Source organism: Bombus huntii, chromosome 3, assembly GCF_024542735.1.
Source record: "Bombus huntii isolate Logan2020A chromosome 3, iyBomHunt1.1, whole genome shotgun sequence".
NCBI lineage: Eukaryota > Metazoa > Arthropoda > Insecta > Hymenoptera > Apidae > Bombus > Bombus huntii.
This window is the reverse complement of record NC_066240.1, coordinates 501,951-521,431: the sequence shown is the minus strand read 5'-3', so window position 1 is coordinate 521,431 and position 19,481 is coordinate 501,951. Positions and strand designations below refer to the sequence as shown.

The window sequence follows — 19,481 nt, the reverse complement described above, 5'->3', positions numbered from 1 at the left end:
AGTCTCGAGTGCATACACACGATCATCGGTAATAACTAACTACATATATCGTAACCTATATATTTTCAAAATGTTTTAATTTAATACTATATTTATTAGAATAACTTACTTTCAATTCTATTAAATTTTTATATGGTTTGTAAAACTATTTCTCTAAAAGGTATATGAATTGATAAAATTTGATTAAAATTTAATTGAATTAGAATCAACTAATTATGTTTCTTGTGTAAAAAGAATTATTTGTTACCATATATGGAAATACATATATGTGCACATTATATTAACAAACAAATATGCAATCATGTACTTTATACGAGGAAAACGAAAGATGATTCAGCTTTTATATTATCGATACATATATGTATATAATTTAAAATTTAAATAAATGAACAAAAAGACTGAAAAATCTACCGTTAGTAGTTCGCCATTATGTCACTAGAGGACTGAAATCTAAGCCACGCTTCCACTAAGTTTCCCAATACATATGTGGTTTGTATTTCTTCCTTGGTAGAATCAACGTGATCGTGGTATTAACTATAAAGTATATAGGTAGTAGTATGATGTATTTGCAATCTTTAAGTATATCAGTACATGAGAGTTTTCTATTATGAAAGCTTTTCATTGTTACCTGAAGTATAAAAAAACACAATTTCTTTTTTAATACATTATATTAGAAAGAAACATTTAGTATGAGTCTTTAGCTCAATATATTACATGTTTATCTATATTATTTGTCTATAATTGTATTACGTATTTATAAAATACTTAAAAATATTTGTGCGTTAAATCTATCATAACAAATTAAAAGTAAGTAATCTTCATTAAAAAGTATAAAATATTTAATAGTTTTTATGGAAGTATTAACTAAAATAAATATGTTGAATAGTTAACCTATCTTTAGCTTTAAAATTTCTATATGTATACAAAGAGTACATATTAATATATAGGTTAAGATACCTATATATTTAGTAAAGGAAGTACATCTTTCATTTGGACTAATATTGCTAATTAATATACTGCTGAGATTTTGTTTTTTAATATTATTGCCTGGTTGTACTATCTTATTTATAATAAATGTTTAGATTTCGTGAAAAAAGAATTATATAAACAAGAATTTGTACCAATAATTTTCATGAAAATATATAATTGAGAGAGAGAGATTTTTAATCTATTTTAAATAACTAGACATTAATACTTTATAAAATTGATAACAATATATAAATATCAAAATAAATCTTAGGTTACTTTTTACAAAATGTATACAGATGGTCACAAAAAGATTCAGATACTGCGTATTTTTAGTTTCTAAGCTTTATATTTTTAGTAGACATTCAAAGACTAACAAAAATTACATTATACTATTATACTATACTATGAAGATAACAGGAGAAAAAATCTTTTGAGTTATTGTTTATTGTTGTCTGTATATTAAAAGAAATACTGAAAGAGTAAGAATTTTTATGTCATAGAAAGTTTCAGACACAAGATACCAAGATGTCAAGTTGCAAGTGTGCGTTATTTTTGTTACCAATCTGTTCAGAATAAGTCGCAAAAGTTTGAAATTGAATATTTATATTTGTTTTTTATACATGATATATAATTAATATAATTTAATTTCAATCATAGCATTTCCAATCATAATAGTTACAATTTTTTTAAATAGAGGGTAATTGTGATTGTCGAAATAAAGCAAAAGATATATTAAACACATATGATGACATAAAAAATCATATGAAGTTAATTGTTTTAATCTTATGTCTTGTATATCATTAAATTTACCTTAATAGCTACTCTCAGATGATATGATATATAAGCAATAGTTTTCCAATTTGAAGAAAAAATAAAATTATTTCAATTATTTGAGACATATTTATTTCCAACATTTAGTTTATATAATTTTATTGTTTGAGAGTAGTAATGAAACTTTTAGTTCTTCCATTTTTTCCTTTTTTAATAGCTGTTTGTTGCAACAGAAATATCAATTCATAACAAAGCAAAAATTTTTAAAATTTATATTACTAATCAATATGTAGAAGAAAAACCATTTTATTAAATATTATGTATTATTTTTAGAAATAATGGAGATGGATTATGATGAGGATCGTGGAGCTTGGACAGAAGAAATGACAAGAAGTGAAGAATGCATAGGAGAAGATAGTTTTGATAATCCTCAAGAGATATTAAATGAATGCTTGGATAAATTTAAAACACCAGATTACATTATGGAGCCTGGTATCTTTGCACAACTTAAAAGGTATAGTGATTTATTAAATAGTGCAGTTCACATTAATCTTACTCATTATAGATATATAGTATATTGAATGTATCTACGCAGTTTGCTTCAAAATTTGAAACATATTGCCGAATCATAAGCCAGAGAAATTTAATTCTTATATTGCTAAACAAAATGATTTAGATATTATATATTATATTATATTATATAAGATATTAGGTAATTATTTAGAAGTTTAGCTTTAACAGTGATTTCACTGGTTTTCGAATATGTTGTAAAACCCAACATTTGGAACAACTTTTCCTTTCACGAAAATGTTGGATTCTCTTAATTTCCAAGATATTCCCAAGAAACCATCTATAGTGTCAGTACCACACACAGTAAATCCTGCCTATAATTGTGCATCTGCAACAGGGTATGGGTTGGTGTTGGTTACTGACCGACCCATGTCAGTTGGATAAAATGACACCTAACTCAAATCTATATGAACTATAAATAGAAGATAATTCGGGCGGGATCTTGATATACTTGTATTACTCGAGATCCCAAAATTCGATTCGAGTATCAGCAATAGATTTATGTATCAGCATGCTAAATAATTAAAAGTGGGCAGTCTAATTTCTTGTCAATTCGACAAGTCGAATGGGATTGGCAAGGCTCAGAAGCCCAAAATCCAACTATTAGGAAATATTAAGAGGAGATAAAGATATAAAAAGAAACGATGATAATAAGCTTTACATGAATAAATATTCATATTCAAAATTTATATTTAAAATTTTGGAAGAAAATTATTTTTATTTTAATAATAATTTTGCAAATTTGAGATTGTAGAATATTTTTTTTCTTTGTATAGAATTTGTAGCGAATAGTGTGTTTTTATTTGCTTATGGTTTTTTTATTTTAGTTTTATACATATTTTATTTTGTGAAGTTATTGTACTATTTTGTAATTACTTTATCTCCTCCTAATAGCTGGATCTTGGGCTTCCAAGCCTTAAGTCGATTCGTGCAATTTTAGTTGAGCTGACACGAAGTTAGGCTGCTTGTTCATGCTGATACATACTTCTATGGTCGATACCCAAATCGAGTTTTAGGATCCCGAACCATTCGGGAGCCCAAGTGATATGGATATGGAGATCCCGCCCGAACTTCTACTGATCCATCCCGAAACCCTGAGAAACAGGGAGGGTCTGCACATTTCTATATATTTTATCAAATCTCATAATAATCATTTCATGTTTTCATATTAAACAATCATGAAAAGACTGAAATAAAATTCTCTATTATAGAATTTATAATTATTACACAAAAATTCATTATGTATATTTAATGATGAAATAGAAACTAAATATTGATGATATTCCTCTTACTACATTCATTAGTTTTATTTAATGAATTTTATTAACACAACATTGTTATTACCTGTAGATATAAGTAAATAATGGATTCATAATTTTATAAAAAATTAAATAATGTTACATACAGGATGAAATTTTCATTTAATGGTACAAAAATATACAAGTAAACATTCTCTGATTTTAAAGACAATATTTGGTAATAATGTTTCTTTGATTATAAGTTACTATGGTCATTAAACTAGTTTTTAATAGAGATTAAAATTTTTTTATTTAATAAAATACTCTCCATTACTTATTTTCCTGCAAAGTGTTTTAATAAAGTATATATAGTTTAATCTTTTCTTGCTTTTTATTTATTTTAAACAACTATTTAGATTATTATATGGAATGATTACAAAAAGTATTTGCAAGCCATTATATTTATTATAACATTTATATATTAATTAATTAGGTCCCAGTATATTAAATTTTATATCACATAATAGTACTATAGTATAGTAATATTAGTTATATAGTAGTGTTTTCATGTGATTATAAATCTAGAATTTGATAAAGGAATGCTTTATTAGAAAGTAAGGATATGTGCTTTTTTGTAGCTACTATAGATGATGTTAATTTCAATATGTGTATTTAATTATGCACTGGTGCACTGTTTGTGAAATTTAAAAAAAATGTAATGATATTTTTTATATTATATCATTATTTTTCCCACTTTATAGATATTTTCAAGCTGGTGGAAACCCAGAACAAGTGATAGAGTTGTTATCTAAAAACTATACAGCTTGTGCTCAAATGGCAAATCTTCTTGCAGAATGGCTTATTCTCGCTGGAGTTAAAGTTACAGATGTACAAGCAATGGTAGAAAACAACTTAAAAGATATGATATTGAAAACATTTGATCCCAAAAAAGCAGATAAAATCTTCACAGAGGAGGGTGAAGTAAGTTTTTTAATCCTTCATTGATTTTTGAATTAAATATTAAATCTTAGTCAATACTTAAAGTTCAATATTTTGTGTATCAGACTCCTGCTTGGTTAACGGAAATGATACAACATCCTACTTGGCGGTCACTTATTTACAGACTTGCAGAAGAATATCCTGATTGCTTGATGTTAAACTTCACTATAAAGGTAAGATTTCTATTAAAATATTGCTTTTATTCAAATAGGAATTGTTGGAAATATTGTTATTACATTTATAGATAAATATAATAGTAGTAATAACATTATACATATAAGAGGTGTGCTCTTTGAACTAAATTCTTCTGCATTATTTGTAGTGTATTATTTGAATCACTTAGAAGTCATGCTAACTAATTCTATAAATTAAAATGCATAGAAAAATGACAATTACAAACATTTTTAAATGTACCTCAGAATTTACCAATTTTTATGCTTATAACATAGTTTAATAATAATTCTATAAAAACAAAGTTTTTTTGAGATGTTGAATATTAAAAAAATAATTTGTGCAGAATTTGAACTCGATTGAATAACGAAAAAGCATGCCCCTGAGTCCTTAAACATTAAAATAATTATTTAAGTATTTATAATAAAATCAGTTTTATTCGATTATTTTCTAAATTATCGATTATATAAAAATTATGTCAGACGAAAGTTATAAATATAGCCAAAATGCACTTTTTATGTTATATTCCTTTTTTTCCGTATAACGGACGGTTTTTGAAAAAATAAATGAAAGACTGTTACGATCTGGCCTTGATCTTCGGTGTTCGTAACAGTTAGATTTTTCGAGTTATATTTAAATCAAAATGGTAATTGCTGCCACCAGAAATAGTTATTAACTATTTCGATTAATTCGACTCTCATTCACTATTTTTGGAACAAGGCAAACGACTAAATTTTTATCATTAATTATGAAAATGAGGCAACTCTATCTCAGATTTATAAAAACACCTTTTTTCGTAATGTATTCTTATAAAAATCGTTGCGTAGTAAATTTACCTGTGTTAAAAGTATATACAACATGGTGAAACCTTTCTAGGGTGTACTTATATTTCTTAATTGTATGAACCACGAAACCTTAAATATCTCATTAATAAAGAAAATGGACTTACCCTATTTTTATAATAAGTGGCTTATATGTATTTATATTTGGAAGAATTCATCTCAGTATATCTGAGATTTGTTCGTCTTTGTTGATTATTAATTTCACGATCATAGAAATTTCTGGTTAAAAGATAACTAGCAGATTGAAATTTGTACACAAATTTTGTACATATATGTATCATCAACTTTTATTATATTACACAAGTAATTTGTTTGCAATAATATAATTTTTGCACAATTATTATATATGAAATATTTTACAAACATTTAATACGTACTATACAAATTTTATTGAATTTTTGTATCCTTTTTACATTTCTTACAGCTTATATCTGATGCTGGATTTCAAGGTGAAATTACAAGCATTTCAACAGCTGCACAACAAATTGAAGTATTTTCACGAGTTTTAAAAACTGCAATTGCTGGATTTTTGCAAAATACAGAAGATTGGCAGTCAAGTATACAAGAATGTGCAGTAAGTATTATTATTTATGATTTATATTCTGAATCAATTTAAAGTATAATATGTGTATATTATATTTCATACACATACAGAATAAGATTTTTGGAAAGTCTTTTAAGCATAAAGCAATGTCCTGTATAAAAATTCAAGGGCAATATAATATGAAGAAAGGAATTTGTTACGTGAAGGCATTCAAATCAAGTGAAAGTCACTTATATTTTTTTGGATATAGTTTTTGAATGTATTTTCTATAATATAACACACAATAATAAGGTAAATTTAATTATATTGTTTTGTATGTAATTTTCTTAAAAATTGCAGAATGTAAAACAAGAAATATAATTTAATTGTAAAAATGTTTAAACAGTCAATGAGAAATTAAGAGATATTAAGTAGTTATATATGTATAAAAATTTTCTATCTTTATGTCTTCAACTAGCATAATTCTGACTGCATAGTTCCTTTTTGTAAATACTTGAAATCATTTTTTGTACACATAGTTTCATTATATATATATATGTCGGGTCACGATTCGAATTTTGGGCGCGCGACGACTCTTCATGTGGACTAGCCATCGTTTCACAAAGCCGAGATTTTATTTACACGTATATACAGGTCTATCACTAAGCTTAACAAATAATAAGTACGACTAATAATAAGTCTAACAAACACTAAGCCTAATGAATAATACGATCTACGAATAATTAAATTAAATAATACTATTAGCAATGTTTGAGTTCAAACGAATCCACGGTCACCGGGATAACTCCTTACTAAGCGAAACTAACTTAGACGCAAATGCGATCGTCGAAAATGCTCGATGTATCACTCTCCAAGGCAGTCGCAAGAATGCCAGCCTCGTGGAGATTTTTCTCCCTGTACGATTGCATTTTGTTTTCTATACCCGTTTGGAAGCATCGAGAAGGTTCCAAACGCCGTTGCTACGCACACTCGTTGGAAGCATCGAGAAAGTTCCAAACGCCGTTGCTAGGCAGTTTCTGCCTGGAGTTTTGATTACTAATACAATGTATGTCCCATTGCATCGGCACCTCCGAGGCAACATCACACGTGGCTCGGCCCGCTCTCGAGGCCGCATGCCGCCACAACCACATTTCTCGGAAAACACATACAACCACTCCAGACCTCCGTTAGATAAAACATCCATCCCGTGACCGTGGCTACGTTCAGCGACCGATTGTCACCTCGAACCCAATCTCGCTTATTACAAATCTTAAGCAATTACAACTATAATAAAATCTAGGCTAAGGTACTAGAGGATGTTCCCAAAATTTCCAAGGAAAGGCTTCGGCTTTCCTTTCATCTCCGACATATACATTAATAGATAACCTATTAAATGAGATAACCTATATATATGATAATGTAATTTCTTATTCTTAATGTTGCAATCTTTTTGTCTCTTCACAAATTATTCGAATTCACAAGAAGATGATTGATAATACCTGTTATATAGAAGTTGGATTAAATATGCAGAGAGTACATTATAATTGTAATTTAAAATATGTGTCCAGGTTCATTTCCGTTCCAAATTCTATACCAAAAGCATTCTATATAGAGTAATTCATTTTTTAGTGTAATTTATATCTATAAAATTGGATTCTAATTTAAATCTAGTTTCCAAAGTGTTCATAATTATACAATCCTGCTGCATTTTCACATTCAATTTATTCTAACTTATTTCATTGGAATTGAGATTTAGTAATTGCAAGAAAATGTGAATGACTTCCAATTAATTATTTATTTGCTATTCTGTCACAATATATTACTCTTCCAGAGTAATGTCATTTTTATGGAGGCAATAACATAAAATTTGTACGCCAATAGCTTTGATAGCAGAAATAAATAAAATCTATACCTGGCTGGGTGGACATGGACATGGGATGAGAGGTACACTGTTAAACTTATTAAAGTGGTATAACTGGAAAGTGATATTTTGCTGAAAATATAGAAACTGAAACTTCTTGTACTAGGAAATGAAACAATAAAATATATAAAAAATCAACTCATTAATGAAAGTTCAACCCTGGAAGTCCATTAATACAGCAAATCCTTTCTGGTAACTCATTAAAGGCTGTCGAACAGTAATTGCAATTTCCTAATTTTATTTAGGCTAAAACTTCGTGTAACAGTAGATTATATCCGGAAATATATTTGAAAAACTCATATCAGACCATTGAAATCGCCGTGCGGTATGATGCGGATGTCTCAACTTTATATAAATAATAAAACACCCCTCTCAATCATCTTAAACTTCTCAATCGTCATCCTCGGAATTCTGATCTTCGTCATTCTGACATGAAATCAAGAATCAAATTCAAAATGTAAATCATCATCCGAAAACATATGGTAGTAATTTTTACAATAATAAAACTGATCGTTTATTAAATTAAATAAAAAAAAGAGAAAAATAAATTATGTTTGCCGGAATCATGTTCTTTATGTCAATTGTTCGCTAAGATTTAAAAAAAAAATTTAATGCTGCTAGGGCATTCTTTTACATATTTCAGGATAAAATCTGCTATTACATAAAGGTTCAGTCTAGATAAAATTAAAAAATTGTAGTTACCATACAACAGTCTTCCATGAAATACCGGAAAGGATAATTTTCTACTAAACTGAGGATAACTACTCCACTAGAGGGTTGATTTTTTCAACTTCTGTACTTTCCGCAAAATTTCACCTTCAAGTTTGACATGTTTGGCAGCACATTTCTCTATCTCCCATCCCTACGTTCGTCCAGCCAGGAATTGAATTTGTTCATTTTTGTTATCAAAACTATCGACACACAAATTTTTAAAGTTTATATTGACTATTATATTGACTACGTAGCAATGACGCTAGTTCCAGGACTATATATAGGGTGTTCTGCTATAGGTGTAGAAAAATTTAAGAGGTGATTCTTGAAACTAGAATAAGAGAAAAATCAAGAATAAAAAAATCGCGTTTTCGGCTAATTTTTAATTGTTAATAACTAAAAAACAAAGTAGAAAACGCAATCTTTTTATTCTTGATTTTCATCTTATTTTAGTTTCAGAAATCATCCTTCAAATTTTTTTACTCGCTATATTAACCGAATGTATAGTCCTGACTGTATGTTTAGCCTATGCCAGGCATCATTATCTTCATACAGTATAGACTTATGAATTGTAATTCCTTTAACTCCACCTTAATGAACGCTTTCGTTTTCTGGGAGTTCCTGCTTTCTTTTAGATTTTAATCACCTTCTTCCTTTTTGCTCGTAGTTGCTTTTTATTATAGAGGGACGATTACAGTGTGTATTTGTATTATAGTAAAAAGTATATTTTTAAAATATTATAATGTCTTTATATAATTTTTTTTTTGCCAGAAAATGGTATGTCATGGACAACACACTTACGTCTACAGTCAAGTATTGTTGCAAATTCTTGCACAAGAATCACGTGGTGGATTTATGATGAAAAGGCTTTCTCAGGAAATCACTAAATGCGCTCAACAGAAGTAAGAAAAAGTTTTTATTACTTTATCGAGTATATACAGTCAGAGAGTGTTCAATTGTTCTCAACTTAGGATCAATAGAATCTAATAACAAAGAATATTAATAAGTTTGTTTTCCAAATTTCTCTAATTTGTTTAAACAGAGAGCACAAACAAACAGAGACAACATAAATTATCATATGGTTTTCTTAATATTTTGATTATCTTAACTCTTCAGCCACACGATAAAATGTATTATCGATCATAGGACATCGTATACATGCATATGATATTACACTTGATAATGTCATGTAGCAAGCACACAACGTATAAGTATAGTAATGATAATGATAGTAATGACTAGTTACAGTAATTAGATTAAGAGGCTAGTAATAGTAACAGGAATAGAGAGAAATGCGGAAATTGTGTAAGCTTTAAAGATTAATGTTTGTTGCTTGTTTATTTACAAATATAGGGAAATTTTGGATTTTGTCAGAAGATAAACATAATGTGCCGTTTTTTTTTACGTGATGGAAATCTTCATAGGCACTCGAGGCAGGGGGGGGGTCGTTGCAGGGTAGTATCGCATTCATATAAATTAAAATCTTGGAGTGGTGTCCCACGGACATAATGCTTAGCTAGTAATGAGATTTACTTGTTTAAACTTATTTTACGTGGTGAATAACAATAAAAGTTTATTTTAAAACTACACATCCTTATATGATATTTGGGAATAAGGATATCTGTAGATACAAGTCTGTGGCTGTTAGAGCCTTGAATTTTCTTTATGTAATATTATCATTCAAAATAAGATTTACAGTTTCGTTAACTTTTTCATGGATGTCGCAATTAGATAACTCAGTGATGGATCGTTATTGTACAGATTATAGCTGTTATAAGTGATAATACTGAGCGATTGTGTCTATTCTATAAATTGACTGCTATTATCTGATTTCGGGAAAAAAGTTGGTTGTTTCCCTATTTAGTAGATACATATATTATTTTTATATCAACTGTTTGCTTTCTGAAAATATTTTATTAACATTAATGAAATATATTGTTTTCTAGTCTTTGTTTGAAATCATTTTTATCAAAAACAACTCACAAAATTATTAGTAAAAGCTGTTTATTGAAGTGTAGGTAATTTGTTGTCTGTTTATTCCATTTGTTAAAAATATAATTCATATTGAATTCATGGGGATAACCATCATTTAATTAACACCGAGTTTTAATTAATTAAAAATTTAATAAATACAACATTATTGCACACTGATTTTATAATTCATATATGTATTATATATGTATATATTTACAGCCATCATGATGTTACTCCAATAACAATGGCACTTAATGGAGCTTCAAGTAGCCCTAGTGCATGTCAAGCACTTGCATCCATGTTATCACGGAATACCTTAAATCCTGCTGATATTACCGTATTATTTCGAAATTATTCGACTGCGGAACCACCTCCTATAGAATTACTTCGTAATCCACAATTCTTAGGTATTAATATACATAATTTATAAAATTGCAATTTGTTGTTTTTACAGCTGCTATAATATATACAAAATAATAATTCATTAATTCCAGAACTATTAGTTGATGCACTTTTTAAACCGGGTGTAAAAATTAATCCGGAGCATAAGTCTAAATACATATATTTATTAGCTTATGCAGCTAGTGTATGTGATATTCCAGCCAAGAAGACGCATTCACGGAAATTAAATAAGGATGAATTAAAAACAACTATTCAAGCTATAGAAAAAGTCCATAACATTTGTAACATTAATAAAGGATCTACTGAATTGATAGCAGAATTACAAACTTTATATCAGTGCATAAGGTATAATGTATACAAATTATATTAGTGGTCATATGATATTTCTTATTTCTATATATAGTAAAATCAACATTCTTTCAGATTTCCTGTTGTAAGTGTAGGTATAATTAGATGGGTGGAGTGTACTGTAACTGAACCATCATATTTTAAATTGTGCACAGAACATTGTCCTGTACATCTTGCATTACTTGATGAAGTTGTAGTTTGCCATTCTTTACTGCATCCAAAAGTGTTACAACTTCTTGTACAGTTATTTGAAAGTAAACAAGACGAACTGGAAATACTTGTGCAGGTAAGAATATTTTAACCATATGTTTAATAATTAATATCAATATGCAGAGTGTATACTACAGAGTGTATATATACAGAGTGTATCCACTTTAATTTACTATTGCAAATATTTCGAAAAGTACGCTAGGTAGAAGAGTATACTTTTAGGACATTACAAGAGATCGTCAGAACGTCGTAAAATATAGCAGGATGTTGCAGGTGAAGGTATTTAAGATAGATGACATTTTTTTAGTGGGATACATACATTTTTTTAGTGGAATCATATAATTTTTAATGCACTGATCGATACAACTAATTCCCTATAAAAAGGTATTAACATATTTGTATTAAAAATAATTAATTTATCCTTATATTTCCTGGAATGTCATGACGTATTTCTTTCTGCAAAATGATGAATAGTAATGAGAAAAATTTAGGTATTTCCTGTATGATTTTATTAGAAAGTTTATGACACAAAGTTTGACAAATGAAAGTTTATAGCACAATGAAAGTAATGAATTTATTTAAATTTTTAAATATTCAAAGATATTGACTTAATTGCTAATGCATGCTTGTCTTCTTCCTCTTTAGCTTTAAAGAGTTCTTAGCATTTCTTACATATTATTCTTAGCATTATGATACTGCGGAATGTGTTTATAATCCATCCTTTTTGTGGAAAAGGACTTGTTAGTTTATCAACTATTGTGGTTTAGTATGCATAAACATTTTCTTTTACATAACCTCAATGAAGGAAATTCATGACCGTTAAGTCGGCAGTTCTTGATAATCATTCCAGAATTTCTATGACAATAATCATGTTTTATAATTAACCTAATGTGACAACTTTTTTCTTATAAAAGTAATGTTTAACATACATTAACTCGACAGTGGAAACGTAAGAAAAAATGAAAAAGGAAAACAAAATATTACGTTTGAAATTACATATGTTCGAAAAAAACTTAATAATCTGCCGCAGATTTGGATGTACGGGTACTCGAGATTACAGACTTTGGCGTAGTAGGTACTCGCAACGTATGAATGCTTGGGTTGCCCGATACTTTTTTTTGGTAATTCGACATTCAAGGGTTCTCTCTCTGTCTCTCTCTCTCTTCCAAAGACCACTTGAAATATAGATTTTTAGAATAGTGTTTTTCTTCTAAGAATTGACTCCTGCACAGCTCGAAAAGTGAGAAGATAGATATAACAAGAGAAAACGAGATAGATATGGCACTTCAATGGGATGCCGCAAGTGAAAAATATAATCGGTAATTATGTAAAAAAGGGGATATTTCACCGATTTGAATAAGCTTGAAACATATGTACACATGTTGTTAAGCTTGTCATTCTGAACATCTTTTTATACCGTATACCGTTAATGTAGCCGATTATTTCGCCGAGAGTATCTTTATTACCGCTAAGTCAAAAGTTGAAAGCGATCCACACGCTTTTCGAACATTTAGATAACACGCACTATCGCGGCGATAGAGATTATTGACATTGCGACGATCTACAGCCTTCGGGCGACATCACAGCTCTCTGATATGATTGTATCTCTATCTAGCAACATCCTACTTATATTCTATTATCCACAATGTCGTCCCCGATCTTCGACAACTTTTCACAAAGCATTTTCTTCTTCTAAGGATACTTCTTAAAATATTTGCAATAATACAATTAAAATCAAATATTCTATATAATTAAAATTATTTTGCGGATGTTTTAAAATATCTTCGTAATAAATTTGACATATATTATTCCGTATTTTTAAATAACAACTAATGAACTCTTATTTTGAAGAAAAATTACTATTTTCATTGAATATTATTTTAGAGGATCAAAAATTATTGACTTCTTTTACGTACAATTATACCCAATTTTTTATGCTTTCGGTAGATTAATGAATCCGAAAATGCAGGTTTGAAGTTGCGAAACAGTGGTTTAGAAATTGCAATTATGTAAAACTAACCATTTTTAGGATATTGTTACTTTAACGTCATATTGGCTTCTACCCATACCTCATCCAATGAGTGAACCGCACAGATGAGCATTTACGTGCTCTCAACTTACGCTTACCTTATTAAAAAATGTAATATCTTCGGATTTCGCCCATCAACGATGCCATCAAATCGATATTCTTATGACGGAAAAAATGTCGATATAAAAATTCGTATAGGCGATCGACAAATATGTCATCATGGAAGCGACCCTTTTTCAGTATTTAGATGGTTGCCAATTGGATTTTATTTTTTGAGTATGCATACCATGAGAGGCTGTAATTAAATTCGCGAAAAAGTTAGCTTATACTAACGTAACCGACCGTTCCACGACGCTTGGGAAATAAATCCTAACCCGGACCAAAACCATGGTGATTGACTGTTTTATGTACGTATCCTTCTACAGCTAACCTGGCATAACGTTTGAAATGAATGAAAAGGAATAAAAAATAAAGTGAAAGACTATAAAAAAGGCGATAAAAAAGAAAATAAGACGAAAATAAACGTAACGACGTAAAAATACACAAATGAATACCCCGGAAACATTGGAAAAAGTATTATGAGATAAATATAAAAGTTATATCAGGGTGAAAGATCAAACATACGCAAAATACATGTAGTCAAATACATTTGATTTAACCCGCCAAAATAACTGCAATTCACGTGCAGTCAGTGGTTCCATGGAGTCCAATCATTGCACAGAACATGGATAGAAGTCAATATAGCGTTAAAATAATGTGCAATATATTCTGGAAATGTTCAATTTTATATAGTCATAACTTTTGAACCACTAGATTCATACCACACCACTAGATAGACCGCAACTTAAAACTTGTATTTTCAAATTCTAAGTATCGAAAAGTACAAGATTAAAAATATAAAAAATCAATAATTTTTTGTTCTTGAGTAAAGTTCAATCAAATTTGATATAATATAATCAATTACTTGATATAGAATGAATTTCTTTTAACATATATATCGAAAAGAATGTCACTCTTAAGGCACATAGTTCCGAAAATTATTTGTTACTCAAAAGATTAAAAAAATTCATTCTTGCTTTTTTCATCTGTAGTCATTTCATTCTTAGTTGTGCCATTTTGGGCATTCATTATGAGTAAGTTTATAATTTATTTATTAATTTTTTTACTTATTTAGCACGTTGTTAAGGAAACGAATGTAAAACACATTAGTAGCAATTTTATACTTACTATTTTTGTGAATTAATAACCTTTCTTCTTTAACTTTCAGTTGGAAATGAAAAAAATGTTAATTGATAGAATGGTGAACTTATTAAGTAGAGGTTGCGTGGTACCAGTAGTGTGTTACATCAAACAGTGTTGGCAACGTGGAGACACAGATGTATCGTTAATTAGATATTTTGTTACAGAGGTATTGTAAAATTATTTTTTAAATAAATGTGTACATACACAGCATGCTTAATGATACTAAGATGGTATTGTATTAGGTTTTAGAAGCAATAGCTCCACCATATACAGCTGAATTTATTCATTTATTTCTTCCTATGGTTGAAGATGAAGAAATTACAGGTACAATGCGTGGTGATAGCGACAATGATCTTGTTTCAGAATTTATAGGTGAGTTTATAAAATCTTACATGTAGATTATATTTAATTTCTGATCTGAGTTTATAAAATCTTACATGTAGATTATATTTAATTTCTGATCTGACTTTTTCAGTACACTGTAAAGCACATTGCCCGACTATAAGATGATCTATCGCAAGGAAGGTGGATTAAATGAAAGAAGCTCATAATATTATTAGATATTTTTACTTCATATAAGAATGTTGAATTGCTATATATAAATTCTTTCTATACTATTTTATTAGATCCTTTTCTGATTTCATATACAATATCCAAGGATATGTATATATATATTTGAAGAGTTGGATGAGTTTTTCCTCGATCTGTGATATCATAATTTATGGATTTTCTGCAACAAAAATAACAAAATGTAATTTTTGTAACTTACCAAATTTTTTAAATAAATGAATAAAATTAAACAAGTTTAATTTCTGCTCAATAAAACGTTAAAATGTCAAACGGTCCATAACAAAATTATAACATATTCTATATGTAACATATGCTTTTTAACTATATGTTAGTGTATATCACTATTAGTATTTAATCAATTATGATGTACAAGGTATCTCTTAACATACAGAGCATATATTCATGGTATTATACAATCCCGAAACTAATGCTTCTATATGAAAATGAGATGAAAATGTTTAATATTATTTTTGCTTGGAAGTGTTTCCGAATAAATCCTCATTTTCACTTAAAAGGGAAAAATCTAGTTTAGATTTTAACGATTCCTAATTGTATATGTACAGGGTGGGATTAGTTTGTGACAATATCTTTATCGATGCCAGTTTTATCGACATCATTTATATACCAACAATGTACTCCTCGACACTCAGAGACACTCACTCAATTCGGTGAAATGAGCGTCGACGAAAATATTGTCAGTGATTTCAACATGTCGATAAATAAACAATGCCGACGAAACCGGGGTCGGTCAAATGGTGATAAAAACATCAATGGTGATCAGAAACCAACCCCACAAGGCGAATTCTGGTCCGAACCTAGACTTAGTGACCGAACCGAACTATAACTCTGTTCTTATTGTAGACTGCTTTGTTTGCATTACATTGCACTGTTTATTATCATATAGTTCAATTTTTCACAGAAATGCATCGGCACATCCAAATGTACATTTTTTAAAAAATGGAATCACGATTTTATTTGCATTAACTGATTCTTTGTGGTATTTTAAACAGAAAGGTAGCTCATCTTTGATTCTGATAATTTTGAAATATGTTATAGATATCAATATTTTGAACTACTATTTCTTATACACATAACCAGCGGTCGACCTTAGCATTTGAGATATTCTAAAAAAAACTGCTGATATCACTACAGTGTGTTTCAGTCTATAGTTGTAAATCTGTGCCAACGTATGCGTCAGTATTGGTTGCTAGGTATTTATTTTCTGTTCATAAACGAGTATTTATAAATATGTACAGTTGTATGAAAACCCAAACCCAATTAATGTACATTAATGGTATTCATTTTTAATTGAGTTGTAACAAACATTTCTTACAGCCTTGTATATGCAATTGTGCATGGGACCTATAAATAAATAACTAATAGCAGTTGGTGACCAGCAATATTCACACATACGTTATAGAATGTACTATATACAGAATAATTCAATGTACTCTAAAAAGAACCGGCAATTTTTCGCGAATATCTCGGAAACTAAGCGAGCTCAGCTCTTAGTGTACAGAAAAGAATTAATCAAAATATTGAGTTTTACAACATATTCAAAAATCATCGAAATCACCCTAATTAATTAATATGTTGCTATAATAAATACACTGATATGCCAATACTTTTTGTATATATTGTAGATATATATATATATATTACTGAAAGCGATACATTGCAAGTTATAGCTAAGTGCACGTGTACTCGACGAATTTTCGACATCGATTTACTCAGAATTAAAATCTTGTCTGAAAAATGATTATTATATATTTTCTTTCTATTTTATCATATCAAGCCTTCTTAGATTGTACTATCTATGATTATACCGTTCGATTATACCTTGTACTTATATAAATTTCACACATTTCACACATTTATATAGTAAATATGTTAGTAGTAAATTATTTAATATTGAACAGGGAATCTCCATATCTAAATCTCCTTGCTGTTATATGTTATGCACTAAAATATTTGTGATAAATAATGCTCATGCATTCCTATATAAACATTTCACGCTATATGAAATCCGAATTTAAGACTTACACATGATTGTACATTTACGCATGTTTATTTGTTTATTATTATTGTTTTTCAGCTGTAATGAAAAAGTATTATTGTAAGTCATATATATATATATACACATAATTTAATATGCTATAACGTACGCACTACGTGTCCTGTTAACACACTGTTGACCAACTATCTTATGACAAAAATAACGCATACTACCGGGTATTTTTATTATTGAACAAAAATTGAATAGAAATTTTAGTGTTTTCATTAAATAGCAAATGAATCATATATTTTTAAATACATCAATCGATGCAATTTGTCCCTACACAAAAGTATTAACTTATTTATACCGAAAAACAATTAGTTTAGCAAATATTTTAACTTTGATTTGTGAAATTCAATGTATGAAAGACAAAGACAATGTGAACACAAGAATACCGCTTAGCGTCTGTCCTTGTCCTTTACACATTAAATTTGACAAATTTTTTTTAGGTATAAACCAGTTAATATTTCTATATAGGGAGTGACGAGCTGCATCAGTCAATGCATTAAAAGGTATATGATTCCATTTAAAAAAACAAAGTTGACTTTCATAAGTTCCTGATATATCAAAGTTCATACAGAAAAAAAAAACTATTAACATAAGAATGCACCTCTCTATGAAACCATTTGAATCAATGTGAAGCATTTCTCACTGCAAATAATAACAGTCACATGAATTGAAGTAACATCTGGTGAAGGATACTTCATATAGTGAAATATAATATATATGTGCTAAAATGGATCTAATTGTCCAGTATTTTTCAGATACTGATTTATAGATATGGATCAATTTTTGAAGGTACATGATTTCTAACTATACGTAACTAAATAGTATACTGAAATAATATAGCTTTATATCGAACAGAATACAAAACCTGGTAACTATAATTATTTTACCTGCAAATAAAGAATAGAATGTTTATATTATAGTATAATTGTATAAGATAGTAACACAAAGTAATGTACATATTGTCTTTTTCAAAATAATATGCTATTCTTGATAAAATAAAAATATATGTAGAATATAATTTTGGTCATTTTATTTTATATAAAATAAGTTATGGTATAAGCAGATTAATGAAAATAGGAAATAAAAGCAATTACACATGAGAGATCAAAGTATTCGTATTCTCCAAATTTGGATGGACTCGCATTGTTTTGCCTAATGCATATGAATTGAATATTGAACTTTGATTGAATTACGTTATTTTCTTGAACCTATAAAACTTATTTTTATGCATTTTTTCTGAGAAATACATGAATCCTATATTCAACAGTTTAATTAATGCATAAATTCAAACATTTTGAAATTGTGACATGTAGCATTTTTCCGTACAGCCACAGATATATATGTACACATCTTATATAATATATATATAAACTCACGTTATTTAAAAATATTACTGTATCTTTCTGTATAAATAATACAAAATAAGTTAAAAATTACAGTTATATACTTACTAATAGGTTTACCATCTTTCCATTGGGTAAATTTTACGTTTATTTCATCACGTTTTAGGGCATCTGATCGGAGCTCTGCTTTCAAAGCTTGTCTAACAAGTCTGGCAGCTATTTGCGAATAATTAATATAACTGAAATGTGAACACAGATTATATAATGTTTTTCAATAGTGGATATTTAACATTAAAAGCAAGTATCTTTGAAATAAATATTTTACTTTAATCCCGCTTGCCTCCACGCAGACATTTCTGCTAATAGCTTTATTTAAAATAGTGCTTTTAATTTAACTCCAATGTGATAAATTGAAATTGATCAAATCGTTTTTTAACCGAATCTCTTATATCTGCATCTAATTTCACGATCTTAAGTCGTAAGCGTAAGTCGTAAGGAACCACGGTTGTATAACTCCTTGCAATAACTGTTCTTGTATACACACTCAGATTTGGAAACTCCAATGGAGGGGATAAGGCTCTTT

The 19,481-nt window shown here is 28.7% G+C and overlaps 2 protein-coding genes and 1 long non-coding RNA gene across 8 annotated transcripts; 1 reads left to right on the top strand and 2 right to left on the bottom strand.

Moving 5' to 3' along the window:
• Positions 1–456: 456 nt before the first annotated feature.
• On the top strand, positions 457–15,724 carry LOC126863704 (negative elongation factor D). 3 transcript variants are annotated; one of them, XM_050614122.1, is made up of 12 exons: positions 457–549; positions 2,074–2,254; positions 4,310–4,529; positions 4,613–4,720; positions 5,985–6,134; positions 9,487–9,617; positions 10,909–11,096; positions 11,184–11,436; positions 11,515–11,725; positions 14,946–15,086; positions 15,163–15,292; positions 15,396–15,724. In XM_050614122.1, exons 2-12 carry the CDS (start codon positions 2,079–2,081, stop codon positions 15,428–15,430), a joined length of 1,743 nt encoding a protein of 580 aa, XP_050470079.1. In that variant the 5' UTR covers positions 457–549; positions 2,074–2,078; the 3' UTR covers positions 15,431–15,724. The 3 variants fall into 3 exon arrangements, with proteins under 3 accessions (XP_050470079.1, XP_050470080.1, XP_050470078.1); XM_050614121.1 differs by having other exon boundaries at positions 500–807; XM_050614123.1 differs by lacking the exons at positions 14,946–15,086; positions 15,163–15,292; positions 15,396–15,724 and adding an exon at positions 11,872–12,171 and having other exon boundaries at positions 498–807.
• On the bottom strand, positions 9,617–10,901 carry LOC126863714 (uncharacterized). Its single transcript, XR_007688959.1, has 2 exons — positions 10,699–10,901; positions 9,617–10,617 (listed from the first exon to the last, which is right to left on the bottom strand). It is a non-coding gene; the product is annotated as an uncharacterized LOC126863714 (long non-coding RNA).
• Positions 15,469–19,481, bottom strand: LOC126863712 (protein stunted-like). 4 transcript variants are annotated; one of them, XR_007688957.1, is made up of 5 exons: positions 19,224–19,481; positions 19,007–19,137; positions 18,157–18,442; positions 17,534–17,585; positions 15,469–15,650 (listed from the first exon to the last, which is right to left on the bottom strand). XR_007688957.1 is itself a non-coding variant. In XM_050614146.1 (4 exons), the coding sequence occupies exons 1-3, from the start codon at positions 19,250–19,252 to the stop codon at positions 17,572–17,574; spliced, it is 174 nt and encodes a 57-aa protein (XP_050470103.1). In that variant the 5' UTR covers positions 19,253–19,458; the 3' UTR covers positions 15,469–15,650; positions 17,534–17,571. The 4 variants fall into 4 exon arrangements, 3 of the variants coding, with proteins under 3 accessions (XP_050470103.1, XP_050470104.1, XP_050470102.1); XM_050614146.1 differs by lacking the exon at positions 18,157–18,442 and having other exon boundaries at positions 19,224–19,458; XM_050614147.1 differs by lacking the exons at positions 17,534–17,585; positions 18,157–18,442 and having other exon boundaries at positions 19,224–19,452.

Bases quoted from the DNA above. Each gene is read 5' to 3' on its own strand.
- LOC126863704 (XM_050614122.1), top strand. From the start codon at position 2,079: ATGGAGATGGATTATGATGAGGATCGTGGAGCTTGGACAGAAGAAATG. The intron at 15,087-15,162 runs GTATTGTAAAAT...GTATTGTATTAG, and splicing joins TTAGATATTTTGTTACAGAG to GTTTTAGAAGCAATAGCTCC. The intron at 15,293-15,395 runs GTGAGTTTATAA...TGACTTTTTCAG, and splicing joins TCTTGTTTCAGAATTTATAG to TACACTGTAAAGCACATTGC.
- LOC126863712 (XM_050614145.1), bottom strand. From the start codon at position 19,252: ATGTCTGCGTGGAGGCAAGCGGGATTAAA. The intron at 19,138-19,223 runs GTAAAATATTTA...TTCACATTTCAG, and splicing joins TGGAGGCAAGCGGGATTAAA to TTATATTAATTATTCGCAAA. The intron at 18,443-19,006 runs GTAAGTATATAA...CTTTATTTGCAG, and splicing joins GAAAGATGGTAAACCTATTA to GTAAAATAATTATAGTTACC.